The sequence below is a fragment of the Suncus etruscus genome, chromosome 19 (assembly GCF_024139225.1).
Source record: "Suncus etruscus isolate mSunEtr1 chromosome 19, mSunEtr1.pri.cur, whole genome shotgun sequence".
In the NCBI taxonomy this organism is placed as follows: domain Eukaryota; kingdom Metazoa; phylum Chordata; class Mammalia; order Eulipotyphla; family Soricidae; genus Suncus; species Suncus etruscus.
The window spans coordinates 6,174,370-6,192,238 of NC_064866.1; the positions used below are offsets into that span (position 1 = coordinate 6,174,370).

General features: G+C 38.3%; 1 protein-coding gene across 1 annotated transcript in view; it reads right to left on the bottom strand.

The window, feature by feature from the left end:
• Positions 1-17,261, bottom strand: part of MAN1A2 (mannosidase alpha class 1A member 2) — a 142,481-nt gene extending 125,220 nt beyond the window's left edge. Inside the window, exon 1 of the mRNA XM_049765913.1 lies at positions 16,960-17,261. Coding sequence (XP_049621870.1) covers positions 16,960-17,261 — 302 coding nt within the window. The remainder of the gene's footprint in view (positions 1-16,959) is intronic.
• Positions 17,262-17,869: the final 608 nt, after the last annotated feature.

Sequence of the window (17,869 nt, forward strand, 5' to 3'; positions counted from 1 at the left end):
CTCCTGAGCACCACTGTTAATCTTCAGCTGCTGAAGACCACCTGGTGTGAACTCTACTTAAAGTACAAGCAGAAAAGGCATACTGGGATTGTCTGTAAATTACAAACTGTGTATAAAACTGTGTACATTATCCAAAATGTAGACATAAACTAGAACCCAGAAACTATATTAAAAAAAAATTCTACAACTCAACAAGAAGACATCACCACATAAAAATGGACAAAGAACATAGGACACATACACACATAAACACACAAATACATGGCACAAGAAAAGATGTACAAAATCATTAAGACATAGAAAATGCAAATTAAAACCATAATAAGATACCAGTTCGGGGGCCAGAACAATAATAAAGCAAATAAGGCACTTGCCGTGCCAATGAACCTGGCTTTAATATCTGGTACCCATATATATGTTACCAAGCCTAGCTTAGTGTCAGGAGTAAGTTCTGGGAACTAATGGATGTAGCCCCAAAACAAACAAACAAAAAAAGATACCACTTCCCAACCACTATGATAAATACATTTTTTTTAAGTGGAGAAATTAGAAAGTTGGTACTAACATGGTCAACTGCCATAAAAAACGATTTGGTAGTGCCTCAAAATATCAAACACAGAACTACCATTTTCACTCCTAAGTGCAAAACCAAAAGAATTTAAAATGAGTATACTTAAATACAAGCACAAACGTGTTCAGAATTGTGCTGTTCATAACCATAAAAAGTGAAAACAACAGAAATGCCCATCAACAGATGAATGCGTAAATTTAAAAGACACTGTTTATATATACAAACAACAAAGAAATATTACTAAGCTTTAAAAAGAAATGAAATATTGGCACGGAACAACATGGTTGTAAATGAGGATCCAAAACATTGTGCTAAGCGAAATAAGACAATGAAGTTCTTATATAGCACGATGGCTTTATGGGAAAGCTTGTAAATTGGTAATAATGTTTATCGGCATATGTAAATTCTTAGAGACAACAGATCCGTGGTTTCCAAGAGGAGAAAATAAGATATAACTGGAATAGGCATGGAATCTCCTTGTGGAGTGTGAAAGTTTTAAAACAAGATAGAGATAGTGTTGCCCAATACTGTAATAATAAATGATACTAAATTGTTTGATTTGAGTTTTATGGTTTGTTTGGTTTTCTGGGTTTCTTTGTTTTTTTGTTTTTTGTTTTTTTCTTTTGGTTTTGAGGCCACACTGATGACACTCGGGTTTCTCCTGGCTATGTGCTCAAAAATCACTCCTGGCTTGGGATGCACAGGCAAGGCAAACGCCTTACTACTTGTGCCACCACTCTGACCGGGATTTATGTTTTTAAAGAGGTTTTGGGGTTTTTTTTTTTTTTTTTTTGGTTTTGTTGTTGGTTTTATTTTTGTGGATTGGAGGGATGTTGTAGGTTTCATCCCAGGAATGCAAGGATGGTTTAACATCCGTAAATCTATCAACATAATACACAACATCAACAACAAGAAAAATAAAAATCACATGATCATATCAATAGATAAAGAGAAAGCATTTGATAAGATCCAACACCCATTCTTGATCAAAACTCTCAGCAAAATGGGAATGGAAGGAACCTTTCTCAATATAGTTAAGGCCATTTACCACAAGCCAGAGGCATATATTGTCCTCAATGGAGAAAAACTGAAAGCCTTTCCTCTAAATTCTGGCACAAGACAAGGCTGTCCTCTCTCACCACTCCTATTCAACACAGCACTGGAAGTACTCGCTATAGCAATTAGGCAAGAAAAAGATATCAAGGGAATCCAGATAGGAAAGCAAGAAGTCAAGCTCTCACTGTTTGCAGATGACATGATACTCTACCTAGAAAACCCTAAAGACTCTACCAAAAAGCTTCTAGAAACAATAGATTCATATAGCAAGGTGGCAGGTTACAAAATTAACACACAAAAATCAATGGCCTTTCTATACACCAATAGTAATAAGGAAGAAATGGACATTAAGAAAACAACCCCATTCACAATAGTGCCAGACAAACTCAAATATCTTGGAATCAACTTGACTAAAAATGTGAAGGACCTATACAAAGAAAACTATAAAACTCTGCTCCAAGAAGTAAGAGAGGACACGCAGAAATGGAAACACATACCCTGCTCATGGATTGGCAGGATCAACATCATTAAACTGGCAATACTCCCCAAAGCATTGTACAGATTTAATGCGATCCCTCTAAAGATACCATGGCATTCTTCAAAGTGGATCAGGCACTTTTGAAATTCATTTGGAACAATAAACAACCTGGAATAGCTAAAGCAATCACTGGGAAAAAAAAATATGGGAGGAATTACTTTCCCCAACTTTAAACTGTACTACAAAGCAATAGTTATCAAAACAGCATGGTATTGGAATAAAGACAGGCCCTCAGATCAGTGGAATAGGCTTGAATACTCAGAGAGTGTTCCCCAGACATACAATCACCTAATTTTTGATAAAGGAGCAAGAAATCCTAAATGGAGCAAAGAAAGCCTCTTCAACAAGTGGTGTTGGCACAACTGGCTAGCCACTTGCAGAAAATTGAACTTATACCCCCAGCTAACATCATGTACGAAGGTTAAATCCAAATGGATGAAAGACCTCGATATCAGACCAGAAACCATAAGATATATAGAACAACACGTAGGTAAAACACTCCAGGACATTGAGACTAAAGGCATCTTCAAGGAGGAAACTGCACTCTCCAAGCAAGTGAAAGCCGAGATTAACAGATGGGAATATATTAAACTGAGAAGCTTCTGCACCTCAAAAGAAATATGGCCCAGGATACAAGAGCCCCCCACTGAGTGGGAGAAACTATTCACCCATTACCCATCAGATAAGGGGCTAATCTCCAAAATATACAAGGCACTGACAGAACTTTACAAGATAAAAACATCTAATCCCATCAAAAAATGGGGAGAAGAAATGGACAGACACTTTGACAAAAAAGAAATACAAATGGCCAAAAGGCACATGAAAATAATGCGCCACATCACTAATCATCAGGGAGATGCAAATCAAAACAACTATGAGGTACCACCTCACACCCCAGAGATTGGCACACATCACAAAGAATGAGAACAAGCAGTGTTGGCAGGGATATGGAGAGAAAGGAACTCTTTTTTTTCCTTTTTTTTTTTTTTTTTTTGGTTTTTGGGCCACACCCGTTTGACACTCAGGGGTTACTCCTGGCTATGTGCTCAGAAGTTGCTCCTGGCTTAGGGGACCATATGGGACACCGGGGGATCGAACCGCGGTCCGTCCAAGGTTAGCGCAGGCAAGGCAGGCACCTTACCTTTAGCGCCACCGCCCGGCCCCGAGAAAGGAACTCTTATCCCCTGCTGGTGGGAATACCGTCTAGTTCAACCTTTATGGAAAGCAATATGGAGATTCCTCCGAAAACTGGAAATCGAGCTCCCATACAACCCAGCTATACCACTCCTAGGAATATACCCTAGGAACACAAAAATACAATACAAAAATCCCTTCCTTACACCTATATTCATTGCAGCACTATTTACCATAGCAAGACTCTGGAAACAGCCAAGATACCCTTCAACAGATGAATGGCTAAAGAAACTGTGGTACATATACACAATGCAATATTATGCAGCTGTCAGGAGAGATGAAGTCATGAAATTTTCCTATACATGGATGTACATGGAATCTATCATGCTGAGTGAAATAAGTCTGAGAGAGAGAGAAAGACGCAGAACGGTCTCACTCATCTATGGGTTTTAAGAAAAATGAAAGACATTCTTGCAATAACAACTTTCAGACACGAAAGGAAAAGAGCTGGAAGTTACAGCTCACCTCAGGAAGCTCACCACAAAGAGTGATGAGTTTAGTTAGAGAAATAACTACATTTTGAACTGTCCTAATAATGAGAATGTATGAGGGAAATAGAAAGCCTGTCTAGAGTACTGGCGGGGGTTGGGTGGGGAGGAGGGAGATTTGGGACACTGGTGATGGGAATGTTGCACTGGTGATGGATGGTGTTCTTTACCTGACTGAAACCCAAACACAATCATGTATGTAATAAAGTTGTTTAAATAAAAAAAATTTTTTTAAAAACAGATTAGAAACAAAATTTAGTCACTAATGCACATACTTTACAAATCATTATGTCTGTTCTTTTTAACACTGGAGGAAAAAAAAATCTATGAGTACCAGAACACATGTACAAGAATATTTTGCAGTAAAACTAAAATAACCTAAATATTTATCAATATGAAGTGAATTTAAATTTAATCATAAAATTAAAGTGAATGTGGATAAAATAACTGAACAAAGAGCAAGATATATGCTCAAGTGTGCAAAACAATATATGCATCTGTACATTGATATTTACATATCAAACCTATCTATAATGTAAAATTATAAAACCACATACTGAACGTCAAGTTCAGTTATGAGGCTTACAAAGTGAAAGGTAATCTGATCAAATTAAAAAGTGTTTTGAGGGGCCGGCGAGTGGCGCTAGAGGCAAGGTGTCTGCCTTGCAAGCGCTAGCCAAGGAAGGACTGCGGTTCGATCCCCCGGCATCCCGTATTTGCCATGGCAATTTCTGGCCAGGAGTAACCCCTGAGCATCGAGTGGGTGTGGCCCGAAAAACAAAAAAAGAAAAATAAGTGTTTTGAAATAGTTATTAATGGCACTAATAGCCATTAAGTCTATCATGTTCGTCTTTAATGCATGCCTGTATCTTGGGGAGACACATCTGGCGGGGTTTGGGAATTGCTCATAGTGCTCTTTCCTCAGGAGTTTCTTCTAGTGGTGCCCAGGGACCGTGAGGAGGCAGACCAAATGCAGCATCCCACACGAAGCACATGAAGGCATTTCACTGCACTCTCTGACCCCTACCTATAACCTTTTTTTTTAATTATCTTTATTTAAACACAATGATTACAAATATAATTGCAGTTGTATGATTACAGTCATGTAAAGAACACCCCCCTTCACCAGTGCAGGATTCCCACCACCAATTTCCCAGATCTACCTACTCCCCATCCCACCCACACCTGTACTCGAGACAGGCTTTCTTTTTCCCTCATTCATTCACATTGTTATGACTAACTGCACTTATCACTCTATGTGGTGAGCTTCATGTCATTAGCTGCACCTACATGGGAGGATGGGGGGAAGTAAGGGCTGGGACTGAGGCAGTAAAATATTAGGAATGAGCTTTGTAGGGCAGTATCAAGGTCCCAATACAAGATGGATATTATGGATATATAGAATATATGCACACAATAATATCAATATGAAAACAAAGAGAAAAAATTTCCACTGACTGTCCCAATTTAAACCAGTGCTAGAACAGCCTGCCCTCCTTCTAGAGCGCATTCCCATTAGTGTAGGGAGAGATAGGGGGAAAGCCCTATAACCTTTTTAAAGAAAAGCACAGAACACTTATACCAAAAACATAAAACTTTGAAACTAAACAGCATGCTATTTTAGGAAATCATCAGGATGAATCAAAGGGCTTTAAAAAAGGAGAACTGTATATAGTGGGACATATTAGCATTTATTTAACTAATCCCGTTAACAGATATTTGGATCATTTACAAGACTGTCCTGTTATAGCTTCAAGGAACAAGCTTGAAATTTGTGTACTGAAGAGCAGACTTCCTAAGGATAAGTCCCTATGGGACTCAAGAATTGCTGACTCAAAGGTCATGCATTTTAAATTAGTTGATCATACTAAATTGTTATCCAAAAAAAAATACCCTTAATTTACATTTAAACCAACAGTGTAAGCAAAAGAGAAGCCAGCTGTTCAATATTCACTGCACACTAGGAATTATCAATTATTCTAAACAGAGGATTTATTTACTCTAGGTCATGTAAACATCAATTTTTATTAATGGCATCACAAATTAATAGAACAATTCACATTTAAAATTACATCCATAATAGACAACATTCCAACAACTAAAATGTTCTATCAGGGCTGAGCAGATAGTTCATAGGTAAAGCATCTACCTTCACTGTGTGAAAGATACTAGATCAAACCATAACACCACATGACAGACTCACCCACACATACACAAAAGTACCACTGGGTGTTGAGTGGCCCAAGTACCACCGGGCCTGCAGCTCTGCAACTGAGTCCAGCGCCATCCACAATCAGGCCAATTATCACGAGGAATAGCCCCTGGGTCCCTCCCAAGCACTGCCTGGGAAGGTTTAAAAAAAAAAACTCTTCCACAAAATGCCACCTTAAGCATGAACATACAACTTGACAACTTAAGTATGTTGTTACATATAATTGGTACATAAATGCATAAATAGAAGCAATGCACCAGATCTCAATCTAGCACCGTATCTAGAATGTGTTTGCAGACATTAGGACCTGATTCTTGACTGAAAAATGCTTCAGAACAGTGCACATTAGGTAACCAGATAACCCAATCCATTTGCCATCAGCACATAAATATATGCAAATGCCTGTTCATGTTAGAAAAAAAACAAAGCCAAAGAAGGATAAAGCATGACCTTTAAAAATAAATTTTAAAATACTGAATTTAAAATGCATGTACCAGACAGTTGCTGTAAGAACTCTAAAATTCGACTTTGATCTGCTTTAAGAATGATGTTGAGGGGCCAGAGAGAGTACAACAGATAGGGTGCTTTTCTTGTAGCAGCTGGCCTGGGTTCAATTGCCAGTACCCCAGATGGTCCTCTGAAACCGCCAAGAATCAGACCTGAGCACAGAGCAAAAAGTAAGCCCTGAGTATCACTGGGTATGGCACAAAAACAAAAACAAAACAAAAAATAAATGATATTAAGGGCTGACAATGTGATTCACTGTTAGAACTCATTCTGCACGAGATGTGAGTTTGATTCTAATTACAAAAACATGCTTATATTTGAATCTAAGATTTAAATTCTTTAAAGAAAAGTGCTGAGTCAAAATTAATATCTATAATAGTCTCAAGTAATCCCTCATACCTATCATAATGCTTGGCGTACAAATTTCAATGAAATTGCTGAATAAAAGTGACTAATATTTTTCAACTGTAGCATCAATATTACTGAGAAGCCAAGAGCTCTGCATAAATAATACAACTTGGTTCATAAATATGTAATGTCCAAAAATAAGAAAAAACAATTGTTCTTTATATTTTCATATATATATATATTTCATATATTTATATATATGTAATATATATACTGTACTTTCCAGAGTATAAGACAACTTTTGAAACAAAAAAAATTCAACCGAAAATCGGGGTCATCTTATACACCGAGTATATGCCGAAAAATGTTTCAATATGCCGCTAAAGGAAAATTGTCTGAATATTGCCACAAAAGGAATTTTCCAACTCAATCGTGCACCAATCACTGCCAGGCTGCTCGGACGCCTCTCAACTCAGCCAATCCAAGCAGGCTTTTGATGCATGCAAACTAGACAATGTTCTGGACCCGAATCTACACTGTCAAAAGCCTGCTCAGATGGGCCAGAGTCAGAGAGGAAGTCTATGACAGTATAACTTTGAACCTTTGCTTGCTGTGATTGGCTCACTGTGGTACATACAGTTGCATGCAGCACAGGAACGTTCTGTCTGATACAGCGAATATAGGCCTAAACCTATGTTTTAACTGCAAAATTAGGGGGTCGTCTTATATGCCGGAAAATACGGTATGTGTGTGTATATGTATTTCTGAGTCCAGAGAGATAGTACAGCAAGTACGCCTAACCAGGCACCACATATGGATCCCCAATTACTGTCAGGAGTGACCCCTAAGCAAATAGCCAAGTGTAGTCAACACCCCCAAAGTAACTCTCTATAATTTTCAAGTTTCTGTAAATATATGGAGAATAAAAGAGAACAGAACATTCAATGATAGTTCTTAATATTAAAAACAAAAAATCAGGAGCTAGGGCAAGTAGGCATTTGCCTTGCACATTGCCAACGCGGGTTCAATCCCTGGCATCTCATATGGAGGACAAGTGAAATGTTCACTAAATTGTATTTTCAAAAGAATGTATAAGCCAGCATTTTCTGTCACTTATTAAATTGGTATCAAAGTTACACAAAGAATCACACATTGCATAGTGATGGTTACTTATAAAGAATATTTTAAATCTTAATTTATATATATAAATCAACAGTGCTAATTTTTAAATTAGGAAATACAAAATCACTGCATACTCTTTAGTTCTTTCATAAAATCAGTTGTATTTCATATACATTAACTGAAAAATTTTAAAGATTTTCTCTATTCCATCATTTCAAAAATAAGTCACAAAGATGATAAATAATGTATCTAAATATACGTAAGCTGAAACTAACGCTCCGATATTTTAACATTAAACCCAAAGTATTTCTAAATATATATTAATGATGCTTTCCCTTCTAAACTACATGCAATTCAATGACAATCAAAGTAAGTTTCTTGGACAATATGCACAATTATGGAAAATAAAAGCAAAAATAATTTCCAATCCATGAATATGTATTTAACACAAATTGTTTTCAATTTTCAAATCTGACATTTATCTGCTGATCATCTTACTATGTACTGATGATTTCAAATAGTTTGTTTTCTGTCATATCAACTTTGGATACAATTAACTTTTATATGATATAATTATAGAAATGAAATTAGCAATTCCTTTTTTTTTTTTTTTTTTTGGTTTTTGGGCCACACCCTGTGACGCTCAGGGGTTACTCCTGGCTATGTGCTCAGAAGTTGCTCCTGGCTTCTTGGGGGACCATATGGGACACCGGGGGATCGAACCGCGGTCCATCCTAGGCTAGCGCAGGCAAGGCAGGCACCTTACCTCCAGCGCCACCGCCCGGCCCCAAATTAGCAATTCCTAAGAGTATAGATTTTATGTGCATATGAAATAATATTCTATATATCAAAACAATCGGCACATATTATCTTCTTCCTTTGTTCCTAAAGAAAAAATTATGATAGCATGCAAAATAAAAAATATTTATGTAATAATTTTCTACTAGAGTTATGATTAGTGATTTTCAACCTTTTTACAAGAGCAATAAAGCCAGCACTATCTCACAAATGGCAAGACAAAAAGCAAAACATTGCAATAAAAGTAATAACTTTTAAAGTTAATATTATGAAATGAAAATACAAGATACATTTCAAACAGTAACAAAACAAGCAATACGTGAAAATGCTTACGGTATGTCTTGAAGAGCTTTTGAGAAAGCCATAAATAATTCAAATAAATTGATGCAAATTCTGTGGCTGCTCGTTTGCTAGGACATTAGCTAGCCAGGGCTGAAGCACTGTTTCAGACACATGAAAAACTATTTTGACAACCATTTGGGTTTTTAATCTCCAAGGGCTGGAAAAGTCTTCTCAAATAAAAAGGCAGTCAAAATATGACCAACAACTTAATGGCTTAGTATTTGGGGATGGATATTCTCTTTCCAGTGATATTAAAAATTGACGCAAAGGTTGAATTTTGTTAGGATACCAAACTGACGTCAGAAGACAACACTGTAAGATTTTTTTTTTTCATGAGAAACAACTGTCCATGAGTTGTCATCCTCCAAGGATTTATTAATTTATTAATCCAAAAGTCACAGGATTCTCATTTTCAGGTTAATGATGATTAAAGTTTTCAGCTAACAGCCTTAAATGTTGACCTATTATTTTGAGTAACTTTCCATGTCTGATGTCAACAGCAATCAAAAAATTGCAAAATTGGAAACATTTCTAATACAACCATTCCAAAACATCAACTATTTTTAATGCTTCCATCTTATTTCTCAGTAAAAGCATATATGCAAAACTTCTGAAGAAAAATGGTGTTTTGAGCAAGATAAATGTACCTCCCCATATATGCAAGCTTAGTCATCCATTCCTCATCCAACAAAGGTCCTACAGGTGCAGGATTTCATTCTCACAGAAACTATTTTACTTCTTCTCTTAGTTGGACAAGATGTGAAAGAACCTTCTTCCTCTTGATAGCCACCTCACCACCTCATTCCCATTCTGGGAAAGAGATAATGGTGACCAAAAGTCCACACTTCCATACAGTACCATAAAGAGCCTAACATTCATAGCTCAACCAAGAATTTCACTTGTTATAACAAATTTCACCAGTAGAAAACTCTTTGCAGCAAAATACTTTGTGAGACCATATACTGAACAGACAAAATTCCTGGACAAGCAACAAGGAACTTTAATTTTATAGTACCATCCATACATACTCTGTGACATTTGTCTCATTTGAAATAATCATCCAAGGCTGGAGAGCGAGAAGTGGAGCTAAGTGCAAGGGAAGTGTTCTACCACTGAGCCATTTCTTCAGCCAAGAACATCACTTTTCCAACAGGTACATACTTTGAGAACCATGGGGCAGCAGAGGGCCTGAGCAAAGTGTAATGGGTGGGTCTCTTGCCATATACGCTACAGACCTGAATTCAATACCCTGCAATATATAAGGTCTCATTAGTTCTACCAGTAGCGATCTGTGAAAACAAAACCAGGAATTAGCCCTGAGCAAGGTCAGGCTTGGCTACAAAACAAAAGCAAACCAAAACAAAACACCAAACAAACAAACAAACAAACAAAACCTAGGGGTCAGGGATGTAGCAAGTGGTAGACACAGGGATAGCATATATGAAAACCTGATATCAATTTCTGAAATCAGCAGTGCATGATCCTTGCCAGGTGTGGCCTCTATAAAAAAATTATTTTTCTCCATTTTGAAAAAGAAATCCAGTGCAAACATTGAAGAGAAAAGCATCATCTGTCCTCAAAGAATTCAAGTACTTTTGAGAAAAAGTAGATATTGTAAGTGTATGATTACAAACATGTAATCACAGACAAAACATGGGCTAGGTAAAAATACATAGGAAAAGGGCAGGAAAAAGTAAGGAAGTAAATCTATGTGTGAATATGGGGCATCTCAGCTACTAACAGGTACATCTCACTACAAATCAGACAATAGGATATAAGACTAAATACAAATCACTCAAAGTAACTGGCAAATGCATGAACAGACTGACAAATAAAAGTAATAAAAAAAATACAAACTTGGGGGACCGGAGAGATAGCATGGAGGTAAGGCGTTTGCCTTTCATGCAGGAGGTCATCGGTTCAAATCCCGGCGTCCCATATGGTCCCCAGTGTCTGCCAGGAGCAATTTCTGAGCCTGGAGCCAGGAATAACCCCTGAGCACTGCCGGGTGTGACCCAAAAACCAAAAAAAAAAAAAAAAAAAAAATACAAACTTGGAATAGACAAGCTAACCACCTTTAAGCACAGACCCTGTTTTAACATTCAGAGCACACATTCTGCAGACCTTAACCTTACCCTTGCCCTGCCTTCCCTAAACACAGAAGCACACCCTGTTGTAATTCCCTCTCACATCCGACCCAAATGGATGACAGAGTAGACCACACCTTACTCTCCCTAATCGAATATAAAGATCCCTTTCACACCTACAATAAACTGAGTCACTCTCCGGAAATAGCTGGTGGATGCCTCCTTGTAAGTGAGACCAGACTCACCTGAGACCAGACCTCACCATTGATTTCTACAGCCAGCAACTCTGACCTCATCAGCGACACTGACCTCACCGGTGACTTCTACATCTGGGGATCTGGCAGTACCAGCTTCATTTATAAAATGTTTTAGGCTATTAGGCAACTACAAATATATGTAAAAAAAAAAAAAGTTAATAACTATGTCTTTTGTAATCCTAAAACACTTCCTTTAAAACTCTCCCCCCCCAAAAAAAAATTCATAAAGGCAACAAAAGCTTTTTAAACAAATAAGCAAATAATACTTGACTGAATCTTTTACATTTGAAATATTTTAAAGTCATCATAAGCAGTGTACATCTATTAACAGACTTCTGGGAATCTATACAGTACCTCATCTCTTGAAATTCACAACACTAGCAGAACAACATGTAAATCAGAATTTATATCCCGGCACTCTGCATTTTAAGACACTAATACACACTAATACACATGTATTTATAAGGGAAAAATCAAAATATATTCAGTATTTCTTAATTCTGAACAACTTTTAAAAAAGAAAGCATTTCTGTCATTTTTCTTGGAATAAATATTAGAATGTGAATATAGAAAATGTCATATGGTGAGCAGTCCTTAAAGAAAGCATCTTTAAATCAGTACTAATTCTTCTAAAAGATGCAGAAAATAACAACTTGAGATTACAAAATGAGAGAACCATTATGACACTAATATTAAAATCTGGCAAAATTCTTTACTAATTTATAGTCACACCTAGATGATATAATCTAGAGCTACAGACTACAAACACCCAAAATACTACCTACCTACCTAAACCCTAAATTATCTTAGAGACCCAACTTTTCTGTTCCAATGAGAAAACCTCCATGCAGTCAGAGCCTGTCCAACTTGCCTTGCCCCAATTCTTATGGTTTTATTTTAACTACGTAGATTTTGTCCTGGAGACTGTAAAGGGTAAATACATGAGAAACAGAATGAAAAGCTGCATTCTAATTAGGTAAAGTTCAAGACACAAATAATCACAGTATCTGGTCAATATTTCCAGCTGTATTCAAAATTTGACAATTACATAAAAATCTAAGATAGTTGAAAGATATGCAGATGCTATCACAATTAAAAAATATGAAAACAATGCTAAATAGATCAACACAGAGCTTTGAAAATCCTTCAATGGCATCCCATTGGACAAAGAGCAAAACACTTTAGTACAAACTCAATAGGACCCTACCTAGGGATACCAAACTCAGAAACAAAGAGGTTAAATATGTATGGGTTGTTGGTATACTACTTGGCAACTTCATTAAGTGTTAGCATAAAATGAGGACCACCGGCCCCTCTAGAGCAGCATTTCTCAATGAGGGGAATCTGGGAGTACTAGGAGGGTTCTAAGGATAGTAAAGTGTCCTTGAGGACGAGTAAAAATAGAAAAAGCAGGGGACAACAGCAGCAGGAGGTTAGGGAACAAAATGATAGGATTGGGGAGCCACAGTGAAAATTGATTAAATGGGATCAGCAGTTGAAGGCCAACCAGTAGAATGAGGGGGGGGGGCGCTAAAGAGAGGAATGTAGCATTGGAAGAAAACAAGATCCAAAAGGAGCTGCAGTCTGAAAAGAGCCCAGAAATAATGATATAGAGGAAGAAGCTGCTGCCCAGATTCAGATGAGCATTAACAGCTGAAAATGGACATTGCCAAAGCTCAAAATTTTTTAACACAATCAGAAATCTGGATGTTGATGTTAAGTCAAGAATACGTGAATATTAGCAATTAGTTCAAACTTTCCCAACAACAGTAAGCTAAGTATGACTTCCATCTACTCTTTTTCTCTAACCCACACCACTAAGCTCTATACCAGCCACACTAAACATTTCTCAGAGGCCAAGCTTTTTCACCTGAGAGCTCTTATCCATGTGTCTTCAGCTACTACTATGACCAAACCCCATTGCCAGTCTCTGTCTCATAAAATGGTACAACTTCATAACATCTCGCCTCAAAAAAAAAAAAAAAAATCATTTATTTGATGCTCATCACTTCCCCTAAATGGGAAGCTCCATAAAGCAGGTGTACTGCATACTCGCAATACACATGTTGCCAATTAGTTTATTTAAATAATATTCCTTTTTTTAGGGGCCAGGGAGATAGTAATGCATGTGGACAAAGTGCTTGCCTTGCCTTGCCTTGCCTTGATCTTAGTCAAGCCAAGCTCACTCCTGGCACCTCGTATAGTGATTGATCCCTGAGTAGAACCAGGAATAAACTTTGAGCACAAAGCGATATGTGGCCCCCAAACTAAAAACCAATTAATTAAATGATCCTTTGGACATTAAGATTTTAAAGGATTCTGAAAATATTAATCTGCACCCAAGTTTTTAAGAAACATATAGTATTTAAAGGCTGAATTAACATATTTAAAACTGTAATTTTGACAGTTACAAAAACAGCAAGACAATTAAAATGAGCATTGGCTAAATGCTATGAACTAAAGCAAGCACTTTGCATGACCTAATAATATAATAATCTCAGAAATAAATGTCTTTGTTAATACTGATTAGGCATTGTGCTAAATTTTGCTCAAGATCACATACATGAATCCAGGCAGCTTGACTACAGAATAAAGTACCTGGCTATGATACTAATTCACTACTAAGTAATTAATAAAAGCAAACTCAACAGGTATCTTTTGACTACTGTGAAAAAGAAATGATGGCCTTGATTTCTCCTGGTCCTGCACCCTTGGCTATAGAAAGGAAATTAAGATAGAGCCTGAGAGCTAGAAGAAATGGTAGAGCGTTTGCCTTGTGTGCAGCCAACCCAAATTCAGTCCTCAGCATACTATATGATACCTCCCCCTCTTACTCCGCAGCCCGCAGCCCACCAGGGATAATACCTGAGAAAAGAGCCAGGAGTAACCCTGAGCATTGTTGGGTGTGGTAAAAAAAAAAAATTAAGATAAATGATCAATTTGCATTTTCCAAGTTAAAACTTTTTGACTCATACACCTTAGGTCTTAGAACCAACTATGTTAATGCTGCTAGTTTTAAATAAATTTATGTTTATCCTTTAGTTTGATGTTTTGTTCACATTTTAACTTGGCAGGTTTCTAATTTGAAATGCTACTTTATTATGAGACTCCTTGACACTATGGATGAGAGCGCCTTTCAGATATAAGCGGCAACAGGTTAAGGCCTTTGCCTTGCACGTGGTCAACACAGGACAGATCCCAGTTTGAACCCTGGCATCCCATATAGTCCCCCGAGCCTGCCAGGTGCAACTTCTGAGTGAAGAGTCAGGAGTAATCCTCCCAGAGCACTGCAGGGTGTAAACCCACCCCCAAATATAACAGATAACATGCTTAAAAATGGGAAAGTTAACAGGCACAGAGAAAACAAGCATAGAGACGATATAGCAGAGATCCTTCATTACCTAAACTCTCACAATGTGAATTATTTTCAAAAGCCAAGGCACCAAATAGATTCAAATAAATTCTCAACATATATCACTCTAGCCAAACTATTACTATTCAAAACCCAAGATATGGCTCACTTCATCACCCCGTGCTATTAAAATTCAATAACAGTCCATCACTTCACACTCAGAACCAACTTGGATAACAATAACACACCATAAGTTATCGATGGCTGTATGATTTAAAAGTGTTGCCTTAGCAATCAATGCAAGTAGGCATTTTATAATGTCTTATACAACCTTCATTCATATTTTATATTTTCAGTTCACTAACCTGAATCTTTCAAATAAATGCTTTCTAGCTAAAATGATGCTACCTACATATATATGCTGACATTTAAACCATCCACATAAAGAACAAAAACATATAAAGGACACTGCTTAGTGTATGATAGAAGACTCTCATAACCAAATTTAAAAATATTACTAGGTGGTGGTCAAGAACTCTAAGTCAGTCTGAAAACCATTTGTTTTTTTCAAATATTTATCCGTTTTGTTTTTAAAAAGCAGAAATAGTTTTCAGGAAAACTATTTTCAGTGTTAAATTTTTTAGCCACACATTCCACAGATCACATCAGTTTTTTATCGGTCACAAAGAACAAAAGGCAAAATGAATAAAAATGCAAGAGTACAGAGGTTTGAAATGATGGCAAGATTCCAACTTAATTTATAGAGGGATGTGAAACAATTTTAGAAATATCTATCATAAGGGTCAAAGAAAAAGGAGCAGAAAGCAAAAACAGGGATTCAAGTTTTCCTCTCCAGTGAAATGTAAGACCTTCCAGTGTGGTATATGATATAGTCGGTTGATAGGTTTTTGGCCTAGAGCATCATTAATCTATCTGGAAAATGTTTTGAGCATCCCCAATCCAATAAACCACCTACCAGATTGATCAAGAAAATTATATGGGTTTTTTTCTTGGGGGGGGGAGGGAGGTAAGAAGGGAGGGAGGGAAAGAGGGAGGAAAACCTGTTTCAGTCTAAGAAACAACAGCTTTCATTACTCCAATGAATTTCCTCAATCTTTTCTAACTGAAGCTCACCAGGGAATCTAGGCTTTTCCCAAAAGCTCAAGCATAAAAGTTAAAACATCAGTTCCACTGAAACTGAAAAATAATTTTTAGAAGCAGAAATGGGCGGGGGCAGACAAGATAGTTAACTACGATCCTAAATTCAACTTAATATACAAACTGCTTACACTGAAAGCGATTCTAACTAGAGCACCCATTTTATCCTAATTTGAGACCCACTCTCCCCAGAGCTCATTTCAGATAGGTCATCTGCGAGAACGTTAAACCCTTTCATTGACCAAAAGCCCCACGGTAATTACAGAGTCCCTGGCTCACACTTACAGAGCAGCAGAAGAAAAGATCTGAACAGAAGAAAATTCCTTTAAAAAAAAAAACAAAGTCTACACGACTCACAAAATGAAATGACTTCTATGATTCAGTAGAAGGAACAGATTCCCTGTACAGACCCAAACAAAACACATCCCCTAAGAGCACCCAAAATATCACAATACTGCCGATATTGCACGTTAAGAACTGACAGCTCTACGCTACCCACATTTATCTCTCTAATAAGAAATGAAAAGTCCACTACACGCAGAGAAGCAGGGGCCGGGGAAGGAAGGGACAAAAACACGGAGCTGTCAGTGCAGGTGGCAACACAAAGACAGAGAGCAACAGAGTCCTAGTAAATGAAGGCAGAGCCTGACACTGTCTAACTTTCGACTTTCGTCCCTCCATGGATAGCTCAAGAGATCACGACGACTCAGCACAAAGGTTGCACCTAGATTAACAACAACAACAACAACAAAGGAGCTGGATTTCAACAGGACATCTTCCCACAGCATCGGTCCATGAAACCAGGTCTGAACGATGAGTACAAGCGTAGAGGACTCTGAGAAATAGGACATTTTCTCAGGTTTGATGCAATAAGCCACCCCTGGCAGAACTGACACTTGTCCCTACCAGGAGCGCTGAAACAGACCAACCTGTGTCTGTGTTCGTCTGGCCCATGGATCCAGAAGGCGCCAGGGCTCTTGCCCCCTTTGCTGGCATCGATGTGCGGGATCAACACATCTTCCAGGCCCAGATCGAAGCGTTTGTGTTTGGAAGAGTCGGGGAGGAAGAAGAATGCCCCAAAACACAGGGTGATGAAGGCACTTAGGATGAGCAGGAGGATAAACTTCTCCGAGAGTCTCAAGGTGGCCCGGTGATGAGGAAAGGGGGGAGGCCCCAAGTTCAAAGGCGGGATCCTTCGTCCAGAGAGGGGCAGCAGGGCTGGGGTGGTCATTGTTCCGTGTTCGATTTTCCCCAGCTGGAGGGTGGTTTTATCGAGTTCTCATCTTCGGCCAACGCAACACAGGGCCAGCAGCAGCACAACAGCCTGGCAAGTCTTGGGAGGAGAAGAGATGCAAGGAAGCAACTCCGACACTCCAGTGACTGTCTCTTCCAAAGGAGGGGAGACGGGCTGTGTTGCTCCAGAGACCCCTGTTTTGGGGCGATGGGGGCTCGCTGATCCGGTTACATTCAGGAGTTCCTGTCTGGCTGGCTGGCTGGCTGGGGACCCCGACCCCGAAAAAGAAAGGCTCAGTCTCTTGGGGGGCTCCAAGACAGTCGTGTTGCCATTGGCCTCTCAGCACCTGGAGGGCAGGGGACGAGGTGCTTCTTCATTCCTGAGGGGGGAAAGAGAGAAGAGAGACAGGAGAGAGAAGAGATGGGAGAAGAGAGAAAGGAGAGGAGGGAGGAGAGGGAGAGAGGAGATAGAGAGGGAGGTAGGTTGGTTGATTGGTTGGTTGGTAGGTAGGTAGGTGTAGATGATAGATAGATAGATAGATAGATAGATAGATAGATAGATAGATAGATAGATAGATAGATAGATAGATAGATAGATAGACAGAC